The following is an 11,895-nucleotide window of genomic DNA, read 5'->3' as shown; positions in this document are numbered from 1 at the left end:
AAAGAAGGATGAAAGGAAGGAGCAAGGATGGAAAGAGACAGTAGGAAGGATGGTAGGGTAGGAGAAAGGGAAGGAAGAAGGGAAGGAAGGGAGGAAGGAGGATGAAGAAGAGAGTAGGAAGGATGGTAGGAGAAAGGGAAGAAGAAGGATGAAAGGAAGGGCGGATGGAAGAAGACAGTAGGAAGGATGTAGGAGAAGGGGAAGGAAGAAGGAGAAAGGGCAGGGGATGGAAGAAGACAGTAGGAAGGATGGTAGGGTAGGGAGAAGGGAAGGAAAAGAAGGATGAAAGGAAGGACTCAAGGATGGAAAGAAGACAGTAGGAAGGATGAGTGGTAGGGAGAAAGGGAAGGAAAAGAGCGATGAAAGGAAGGAGGCAAGGATGGAAAGAAGAGAGTGGAAGGATGGTAGGAGAAAGGGAAGGAAAAGAAGGATGAAAGGAAGAACAAGGATGGAAAGAAGACAGTAGGAAGGATGTAGGAGAAAGGGAAGGGAAAAAGAAGGATGAAGAGGAGGGCCAAGGATGGAAAGAAGACAGTAGGAAGGATGGTAGTGTAGGAGAAAGGGAAGGAAAGAACGATGAAAGGAAGGAGGCAAGGATGGAAAGAAGACAGTAGGAAGGATGGTAGGAGAAAGGGAAGGAAAGAAGGATGAAAGGAAGGACGCAAGGATGGAAAGAAGACAGTAGGAAGGATGTAGGAGAAAGGGAAGGAAAGAAGGATGAAAGGAAGGAGGCAAGGATGGAAAGAAGACAGTAGGAAGGATGGTAGGAGAAAGGGAAGGAAAGAAGGATGAAAGGAAGGAAGCAAGGATGGAAAGAAGACAGTAGGAAGGATGGTAGGGTAGGAGAAAGGGAAGGAAAGAAGGATGAAGGGAAGGAAGCAAGGATGGAAAGAAGACAGTAGGAAGGATGGTAGGGTAGGAGAAAGGGAAGGAAAGAAGGATGAAAGAAAGGAGGCAAGGATGGAAAGAAGACAGTAGGAAGGATGGTAGGAGAAAGGGAAGGAAAGAAGGATGAAAGGAAGGACGCAAGGATGGAAAGAAGACAGTAGGAAGGATGTAGGAGAAAGGGAAGGAAAGAAGGATGAAAGGAAGGAGGCAAGGATGGAAAGAAGACAGTAGGAAGGATGGTAGGAGAAAGGGAAGGAAAGAAGGATGAAAGGAAGGAAGCAAGGATGGAAAGAAGACAGTAGGAAGGATGGTAGGGTAGGAGAAAGGGAAGGAAAGAAGGATGAAGGGAAGGAAGCAAGGATGGAAAGAAGACAGTAGGAAGGATGGTAGGGTAGGAGAAAGGGAAGGAAAGAAGGATGAAAGGAAGGAGGCAAGGATGGAAAGAAGACAGTAGGAAGGATGGTAGGAGAAAGGGAAGGAAAGAAGGATGAAAGGAAGGACGCAAGGAAGGAAAGAAGACAGTAGGAAGGATGATAGGGTAGGAGAAAGGGAAGGAAAGAAGGATGAAAGGAAGGATGGTAGGGTAGGAGAAAGGGAAGGAAAGAAGGAAGAAAGAAAGGAGGCAAGGAAGGAAAGAAGAGGGAAGGGTATATAAATTCTCAAATTACTCAAAAAGCGATATAACAACATTTTACTTTAGACATTTATTTACTATTTTATTACGACAGACAGACAGACAGACAGACAGACAGACAGACAGACAGACAGACAGACAGACAGACAGACAGACAGACAGACAGGGTCTGACCTTTGCTTCCAGTGAGCGAGGAGATCTTTCTGGGTCTGGCTCTGATGTCATAGATGACAGGATACTGGAACCAGGGCATCCTGAACAACGACAGAGAAGCTCATTTCTTTCTTTCATACAACTCCTCCCTAGTGATGATTAGGATCATAATGGTGTGTGTGTACGCCCTTAAGAACTGTAAGAGGTATAACTTATGTTGTCAGTTCATTTAAGCCTGGTCCTGTATTAGTCTATAGGTCCTGCATCAGTCTATAGGTCCTGCATCAGTCTATAGGTCCTGCACCAGTCTATAGGTCCTGCACCAGTCTATAGGTCCTGTATCAGTCTATAGGTCCTGTATCAGTCTATAGGTCCTGTATCAGTCTATAGGTCCTGTATCAGTCTATAGGTCCTGCATCAGTCTATAGGTCCTGCATGCATCAGTCTATAGGTCCTGCATGCATCAGTCTATAGGTCCTGTATCAGTCTATAGGTCCTGCATCAGTCTATAGGTCCTGCATAGGTCCTGCATCAGTCTATAGGTCCTGTATCAGTCTATAGGTCCTGTATCAGTCTATAGGTCCTGTATCAGTCTATAGGTCCTGCATCAGTCTATAGGTCCTGCATCAGTCTATAGGTCCTGCATAGGTCCTGCATCAGTCTATAGGTCCTGCATCAGTCTATAGGTCCTGCATCAGTCTATAGGTCCTGCATCAGTCTATAGGTCCGCATAGTCCTGCATCAGTCTATAGGTCCTGCATAGTCCTGCATCAGTCTATAGTCCTGCATAGGTCCTGTATCAGTCTATAGGTCCTGCATCAGTCTATAGGTCCTGTATGCATCAGTCTATAGGTCCTGTATCAGTCTATAGGTCCTGCACCAGTCTATAGGTCCTGTATCAGTCTATAGGTCCTGCATCAGTCTATAGGTCCTGCATAGGTCCTGCATCAGTCTATAGGTCCTGTATCAGTCTATAGGTCCTGTATCAGTCTATAGGTCCTGCATCAGTCTATAGGTCCTGTATCAGTCTATAGGTCCTGCATCAGTCTATAGGTCCTGTATCAGTCTATAGGTCCTGCATCAGTCTATAGGTCCTGCATAGGTCCTGCATCAGTCTATAGGTCCTGCATCAGTCTATAGGTCCTGCATCAGTCTATAGGTCCTGCATAGTCCTGCATCAGTCTATAGGTCCTGCATAGGTCCTGCATCAGTCTATAGGTCCTGTATCAGTCTATAGGTCCTGTATCAGTCTATAGGTCCTGTATCAGTCTATAGGTCCTGCATCAGTCTATAGGTCCTGTATCAGTCTATAGGTCCTGTATTAGTCTATAGGTCCTGCATGCAGCAGTCTATAGGTCCTGCATGCATCAGTCTATAGGTCCTGCATCAGTCTATAGGTCCTGCATGCATCAGTCTATAGGTCCTGCATGCATCAGTCTATAGGTCCTGCATCAGTCTATAGGTCCTGCATGCATCAGTCTATAGGTCCTGTATCAGTCTATAGGTCCTGCATCAGTCTATAGGTCCTGCATAGGTCCTGCATCAGTCTATAGGTCCTGCATCAGTCTATAGGTCCTGCACCAGTCTATAGGTCCTGTATCAGTCTATAGGTCCTGCATCAGTCTATAGGTCTGCATAGGTCCTGCATCAGTCTATAGGTCCTGCATCAGTCTATAGGTCCTGTATCAGTCTATAGGTCCTGCATCAGTCTATAGGTCCTGCATCAGTCTATAGGTCCTGCATCAGTCTATAGGTCCTGCATCAGTCTATAGGTCCTGCATCAGTCTATAGGTCCTGCATCAGTCTATAGGTCCTGCATAGTCCTGCATCAGTCTATAGGTCCTGCATCAGTCTATAGGTCCTGTATCAGTCTATAGGTCCTGCATCAGTCTATAGGTCCTGCATCAGTCTATAGTCTAACCTATCAGCTGTGTTGTACTAACAGAGTCTAACCTATCAGCTGTGTTGTACTAACAGAGTCTAACCTATCAGCTGTGTTGTATTAACAGAGTCTAACCTATCAGCTGTGTTGTATTAACAGAGACTAACCTATCAGCTGTGTTGTATTAACAGAGACTAACCTATCAGCTGTGTTGTATTAACAGAGTCTAACCTATCAGCTGTGTTGTATTAACAGAGTCTAACCTATCAGCTGTGTTGTATTAACAGAGTCTAACCTATCAGCTGTGTTGTTTAACAGAGTCTAACCTATCAGCTGTGTTGTATTAACAGAGTCACCTATCAGCTGTGTTGTATTACAGAGACTAACCTATCAGCTGTGTTGTATTAACAGAGACTAACCTATCAGCTGTGTTGTATTAACAGAGTCTAACCTATCAGCTGTGTTGTATTAACAGAGTCTAACCTATCAGCTGTGTTGTATTAACAGAGACTAACCTATCAGCTGTGTTGTATTAACAGAGTCTAACCTATCAGCTGTGTTGTATTAACAGAGACTAACCTATCAGCTGTGTTGTATTAACAGAGTCTAACCTATCAGCTGTGTTGTATTAACAGAGTCTAACCTATCAGCTGTGTTGTATTAACAGAGAGAGTCTAACCTATCAGCTGTGTTGTATTAACAGAGACTAACCTATCAGCTGTGTTGTATTAACAGAGACTAACCTATCAGCTGTGTTGTATTAACAGAGACTAACCTATCAGCTGTGTTGTATTAACAGAGTCTAACCTATCAGCTGTGTTGTACTAACAGAGACTAACCTATCAGCTGTGTTGTACTAACAGAGACTAACCTATCAGCTGTGTTGTATTAACAGAGACTAACCTATCAGCTGTGTTGTATTAACAGAGTCTAACCTATCAGCTGTGTTGTACTAACAGAGAGAGTCTAACCTATCAGCTGTGTTGTACTAACAGAGACTAACCTATCAGCTGTGTTGTATTAACAGAGACTAACCTATCAGCTGTGTTGTATTAACAGAGTCTAACCTATCAGCTGTGTTGTACTAACAGAGAGAGTCTAACCTATCAGCTGTGTTGTACTAACAGAGACTAACCTATCAGCTGTGTTGTACTAACAGAGTCTAACCTATCAGCTGTGTTGTACTAACAGAGTCTAACCTATCAGCTGTGTTGTATTAACAGAGTCTAACCTATCAGCTGTGTTGTATTAACAGAGTCTAACCTATCAGCTGTGTTGTATTAACAGAGAGAGACTAACCTATCAGCTGTGTTGTACTAACAGAGTCTAACCTATCAGCTGTGTTGTACTAACAGAGACTAACCTATCAGCTGTGTTGTATTAACAGAGACTAACCTATCAGCTGTGTTGTATTAACAGAGTCTAACCTATCAGCTGTGTTGTATTAACAGAGTCTAACCTATCAGCTGTGTTGTATTAACAGAGAGACTAACCTATCAGCTGTGTTGTACTAACAGAGTCTAACCTATCGCTGTGTTGTACTAACAGAGTCTAACCTATCAGCTGTGTTGTACTAACAGAGTCTAACCTATCAGCTGTGTTGTACTAACAGAGTCTAACCTATCAGCTGTGTTGTACTAACAGAGACTAACCTATCAGCTGTGTTGTATTAACAGAGTCTAACCTATCAGCTGTGTTGTACTAACAGAGTCTAACCTATCAGCTGTGTTGTATTAACAGAGTCTAACCTATCAGCTGTGTTGTACTAACAGAGAGAGTCTAACCTATCAGCTGTGTTGTACTAACAGAGTCTAACCTATCAGCTGTGTTGTACTAACAGAGTCTAACCTATCAGCTGTGTTGTACTAACAGAGTCTAACCTATCAGCTGTGTTGTACTAACAGAGTCTAACCTATCAGCTGTGTTGTATTAACAGAGTCTAACCTATCAGCTGTGTTGTATTAACAGAGTCTAACCTATCAGCTGTGTTGTATTAACAGAGTCTAACCTATCAGCTGTGTTGTATTAACAGAGTCTAACCTATCAGCTGTGTTGTATTAACAGAGAGAGACTAACCTATCAGCTGTGTTGTACTAACAGAGTCTAACCTATCAGCTGTGTTGTCGATGCCTCCAGAGAACAAAGGATGCGACTCAGAGCTTGCTGTAAAGCAGTATCTATGGCCCTATATGTGTATGACATCATCGACATTTTAAAAGGCTTTTTAGAACAAAAAACGACTAAAAAAATAATCTAACACCCAGCAGTGTGTATTTTCTTAGCCTCCCCTTTCGAATGCAACATTCAAATTACTAGACAAAAAAAATTATATCCTGAGAAAAGTGGATTTTGAGGAGTACAGCTCCATAGACCTCCACTCATTCTGCACTGGCCTGTTAGCGCCCCCTATATGGATCTCTGGAACTTCTTCCCTTATTATAAATTCTTTGGTCTGACCACTTCAGGCTAGCATAATATATATATATATATATATATATATATATATATATATATATATATATATATATATATATATATCTCCGGGAGACGTTCTCAGACCTGAAGTGGAGTCCCTCGGAGAGAAGCGTGTCCATCTGCATGCCTCCGATCCTGTTGAAGATGATCGCTCGCTGTCCTCCTTCAACTACGAGACACACAAACATGACAGAAACCCTTTAAAATACTGAAACCAGTTACACATTCTGGTCACCGTCTCACACATAACAGGCCCCCTGATTTGCATATAAGAACTTGAAATAAATAGAGAGGGAAATAAATAAATGTGGCATTAGGAAAATAAAAGTCTCTTAAAATTAGGAAAATAAAAGTCTCTTGAAATAAGTAAATGTGGCATTAGGAAAATAAAAGTCTCTTGAAATTAGGAAAATAAAAGTCTCTTGAAATAAATAAATGTGGCATTAGGAAAATAAAAGTCTCTTGAAATTAGGAAAATAAAAGTCTCTTGAAATAAGTAAATGTGGCATTAGGAAAATAAAAGTCTCTTGAAATTAGGAAAATAAAAGTCTCTTGAAATAAATAAATGTGGCATTAGGAAAATAAAAGTCTCTTGAAATTAGGAAAATAAAAGTCTCTTGAAATAAGTAAATGTGGCATTAGAAAAATAAAAGTCTCTTGAAATTAGGAAAATAAAAGTCTCTTGAAATTAGGAAAATAAAAGTCTCTTGAAATAAATAAATGTGGCATTAGGAAAATAAAAGTCTCTTGAAATTAGGAAAATAAAAGTCTCTTGAAATAAATAAATGTGGCATTAGGAAAATAAAAGTCTCTTGAAATTAGGAAAATAAAAGTCTCTTGAAATAAATAAATGTGGCATTAGGAAAATAAAAGTCTCTTGAAATAAATAAATGTGGCATTAGGAAAATAAAAGTCTCTTGAAATAAATAAATGTGGCATTAGGAAAATAAAAGTCTCTTGAAATTAGGAAAATAAAAGTCTCTTGAAATAAATAAATGTGGCATTAGGAAAATAAAAGTCTCTTGAAATTAGGAAAATAAAAGTCTCTTGAAATAAATAAATGTGGCATTAGGAAAATAAAAGTCTCTTGAAATAAATAAATGTGGCATTAGGAAAATAAAAGTCTCTTGAAATAAATAAATGTGGCATTAGGAAAATAAAAAGTTCTTGAAATTAGAAAAATAAAAGTCTCTTGAAATAAATAAATATGGACTTATGAAATAAAAGTACCATGAAATAATTACATGTATTTAATTATTATGTATTTATTGCCTCATTTATTTATTTCATGATTTATTTCAAAGGAATATATATGTATTTATTCATTTATTTAATTGTGAATAAAATGGCATTCCATAAACCCCACTTTCTATATCAGAACTACGTAAAAAAGAATGATTAAAAAAAAAGTTAAAAAATGTTGGAAAAAGCTAAAGAAACGCAGAGAAAAAAATAAAAATAAAAAAATAAAAAGTGTCAAAAAAATTGAAGAAAAAATATCTGAAAAAGCGACAAAAAAAAATTAATTATAATAATTAACAAAAAATGCCAGAAAAGTGAAAAAAAAAAATTTGGAATAAAATGTAATCGTGATTATGATTTCGGCTCCCAATGATGACAAAAACTAGCCTGGTTAACACCAAACCCTTGTCAGCTGTAACTGAGAGTGGGTCTGGGGGAAGGTTCATTGACAGTTCATTTCTAAAAAGAGGCTTCACCAACAGACGCCACTCAAATGCCTCTGGGCTCATTGGATAGTCCCTCAACCAATCAGGACCAACGATCCGGGTGACGCTTTTCACATCCAACTAAAACAATGTGATTCTGGTTCTTGGTGTGGTCCCTCCACGCCCTACTGTCTCCTCGCAGGTGTTGCATATTGTAAACTTGTTATCTTCTGCTCATAATCGAGAAAAACGATTATTTAGCTCTTTACTTTTTGCAGTAAACTCTTATTTTCTCTCGTGTTCTGAATGGAAAAAAATAAAAGTTTAAATATGAAAAGTATTACGGCAAAGTTCACAGCTGTATGTGTGTTTTTACTGGTGATTTATTTCACCTTTTCCACTGTTTTTTTTTTTAAGTTCAATAACTGCAACAACTTTCCAGAAGTCAGCGAGTAATCGTGTTCAATGATCGTGATTTCAATATTGACCGAAATAATCGTGATTATATTTTTTTCCATAATCGAGCATATAAATTCGGCCAGATATCCCCTTCTCTCTCTCTCTCTCTCTCTCTCTCTCTCTCTCTCTCTCTCTCTCTCTCTCTCTCTCTCTCTCTCTCTCTCTCTCTCTCTCTCTCTCTCTCTCTCTCTCTCTCTCTCTCTCTCTCTCTCTCTCTCTCTCTCTCTCTCTCTCTCTCTCTCTCTCTCTCTCTCTCTCTCTCTCTCTCTCTCTCTCTCTCTCTCTCTCTCTCTCTCTCTCTCTCTCTCTCTCTCTGTGTTGGCGTCAAGAGCCCAAAATTAGCACCATATTCTAGCCGAACGCTGGTGAAATATGCTAAGTGGCTGTTAGATTAGCTTCACTCACCAGCCCAAAAAAAAAAAAAAAACCAATGATTATCCATTCAGTGGCAGGTAAAATTTCAAACATTCACTAGCCATTTTGGACCCTGGTTGGCGTTCTAACCTCCGGCTGATTGGTGAGGACTCTGGTTAACTGCTCCTCGGGTCTCTGCAGGGTAAATCCAGACAGCTAGCTAGACTATCTGTCCGATATGTAGGGCTGCTCCCTCTTAGTGGATGAGTCGACTAAATCGGTCGTTTTAACAAGAATTAAAGTGGTGCTTTTAGCAGGACTCTTAGCGGAGAAACTCCGATTTACAGATCTGTCGATTAAATCAACTAAAATCGATTAGTCGATGCGATAGAACGAGTGTTAGTCGACTAAGAATTTCTATATATACATATATATATACATACATACACACACACACACACACACACACACATATATATATATACATATACACACACACATATATATATATACACACACACACACACACACACACACACATATATATACACATACATATATATACATACATACATATATACACACACATACATACATACATATATATATACACATACATATATATACATACATATATATATATATATATATATACACACACACACATATATATATATATACACACATATATATATACACATACACACACACATACATACATACATATACACACATACATATACATATATATATATACATATATATATACATACATATATATACATACATACATACATACATATACATATACATATACATACTTCTTTCTGGAGGGACTGACTTATTGGGAGCAGTAGGCTAGATGGAGCCGGTTACCTCCAGGTTCTGTGCTAAGCTAGGCTAACGGTGGGTGCGTCAGACCCAGTTGCAACACCCACGGAGATGAGAAGGGTATGTATGGACTTATCTAACTCTGGGGCATACGGGGAATAACACAAAGTCCCAATAAGTCGCTGTTTTCCGTTAAAGGTTCCCTGCAGCACGTACTTCATGACTTCGTGGTGATGTCTGAAGGTCTACCGTGGACTCTGTAACCGTGGTTACCTTGTTTCAAGCCATTCTAGCGCGGTACAGAAAGCCTGCAGGAAGACTCGGCTCGATTTCTGCCAGTTCTCATTAATATTCAAACGAGCTAAGCTGTTTGAATCTGATTGGCTAACAGCTAGTGTTACTGTACAGCTAGCCAACGAGAGCCTGGTTATCAGCATCCTTTACCCAGCGCTGACTGACCAGCTTCTGTGATTGGTCTGATTTCTTTTTCTGTTTAGTAACTAGAGCTGACAGAGGAGGTAGCAGTTCATTTTCACATTCACCACATAAACACAAATGCAAGTAAAAACAGTTTAGTGTGGCAGGGCACCTTTAAAGCTAAAGGTAGACCTGTGTACCTGTGTATGTTGCTTCCTTGACTCCGTAAGCCAGCGCTCCAGCACCGATCAGGAGTTTGAGTCCGATTCCTGCGCCCCGAGATCCTGCCGACATCCTGGCTGCTATCTGCCGCAGCTGCTGCAGGAAACCCTGAAACACAAAGACGCCGCTTTCAGACCGGTAAAGCGGCTCGGAAACTTGTTGACGCAACACACAAACCAAATCACTGGAACTGTTGGGTCTTTGTAAATTAGAGAGTGTGGTCTAGACCTACTCTATCTGTAAAGTGTCTTGAGATAACTCCTGTTATGATTTCATACTATGAATAAAATTGAAAAATCAGAAAAGGATTTTTTGCCAGGTTAAGTAGCACTTACCAGGAATTTGGTTTGGTGCATATATGAAAACATATACATTATGAAATAGGCAAACAAACATGGCTGATTTCGGCAGAAAAGCCCTTAATGGTTAAAGACTGATTACACAGACATGAGTGACCCTTGTACAGGATGGGTAACCATCAAGGTTGGCACCTCCCAACGACTATTCAAGGACTGTATCCAGCCACAAAAACATTTCATATGTGCGCAGCACCGCGACCAAAAGCTCCATTCAAAAAGTCCGTTGTTTTAACATTTGCTAGCAGTTAAGCAAGTAACTCGCATATTTTAGACGTCACGACTGATCTGTTATACATTCATGAGCTCTAATCTTTAATTCGGCTTGCAGATAACCCCTCAAAGCGTAATTACTTTGATAGAATATCAGCGTTTTGCTTGTAGTACTTTCTGAGTGTCAACCGCCGTTTAACATATGTCGCAGCATCACGACCAAACTCCATTCACACGTTCGTTGTTTTAACATTTGCTGGCACAAAAGCTAATTAATCACACATTCAGACATCGCTGATGACCTTTTATTAATTTATGAGGTCTAATCTTTCATTCGGCTTACATATAAACAACAAAGCGTAATTAAGTTTGATAGAATATCAGTTTTTCCAATTTGTTGCTCGTAGTATTTCTGGATGCCAACCGCCGTGTAACCTAAGCGGATTCAGGTGCAACATTTGGCACAAATGATGTTTGTGGAGACGGCTGAGCAGCTTAGTGTACTACAGTGCATGCCGAATTAAAGAGTATATCCTACAAAAGTCTAAACATGCGGAAAGCATTCATTTATAATGCGTGTAAATATACCAATAAGCGAGTGAATATTAATTTGTTAGATTTTCAGACGGTAACTGGCATCTTCGATTACTTTAGTAAACAAGGCTTACTACAGACATATTGTTTTATGAAATGTAAGCTAACCGACATTAAGATTTTGTAAAAAGCATCCTCCTTTAGTATCAGTCTTCATCTTTGACCTGAGGCTTTGAGAAAACAACTTAGCTGACTGTAACTGTAAGCTAACGTTAGCTAACATCACATTCAGCCTGATTCACGTGGATGACTTGTCGTTTTAAAAACGCTAAATGCTAATTATGTCACGAACCGGCGAGCAACGAGCTGCAAGCGACAGATCGGTGTAACCGAACCGAAGGCAGAAATGTGATTTTTAATTCACTGAAAGCCGAAAAAGAAACACTTACACCGGGATCTTTATTCGCCATGCTCTTCGTCTGTCAGAAAACCAGTGAAGAAGTACGCACGTCAAGGTCACGCTTGATGACGTACTTCCGTGTGCGCTGGGCAGCATGGGAAATGTAGGATTCCACCGATGTGGCGTTTGATTTGGAAATAGCTTATTTTTTTTACCGTGTATGATAAAGAACGAGTTAATTGTTGTCTGTTACAAAAGTGATGTACTTTAACACATACTTCTATACTAAAATATAAAGTAAATTATGCAGTTTTTTACACTTGTGATGCTGTTTTTAACACTTTTTTACACTTTTGATGCGATGTTTAACACTTTTTGACACTTTTGATGCTATTTTTAACACTTTTTGA

The 11,895-nt window shown here is 39.7% G+C and overlaps 1 protein-coding gene across 1 annotated transcript; it reads right to left on the bottom strand.

Moving 5' to 3' along the window:
- Positions 1-1,592: 1,592 nt before the first annotated feature.
- Positions 1,593-11,645, bottom strand: LOC120567769 (prohibitin-2-like). Its single transcript, XM_039814780.1, has 4 exons — positions 11,535-11,645; positions 9,961-10,090; positions 6,117-6,201; positions 1,593-1,776 (listed from the first exon to the last, which is right to left on the bottom strand). The coding sequence occupies exons 1-4, from the start codon at positions 11,553-11,555 to the stop codon at positions 1,608-1,610; spliced, it is 405 nt and encodes a 134-aa protein (XP_039670714.1). The 5' UTR covers positions 11,556-11,645; the 3' UTR covers positions 1,593-1,607.
- Positions 11,646-11,895: the final 250 nt, after the last annotated feature.

This window comes from Perca fluviatilis, chromosome 11 (genome assembly GCF_010015445.1).
Source record: "Perca fluviatilis chromosome 11, GENO_Pfluv_1.0, whole genome shotgun sequence".
NCBI classification, from domain to species: Eukaryota; Metazoa; Chordata; class Actinopteri; order Perciformes; family Percidae; genus Perca; species Perca fluviatilis.
The sequence above is the reverse complement of the archived record's forward strand: the minus strand, read 5'-3'. Positions and strand labels throughout refer to the sequence as shown.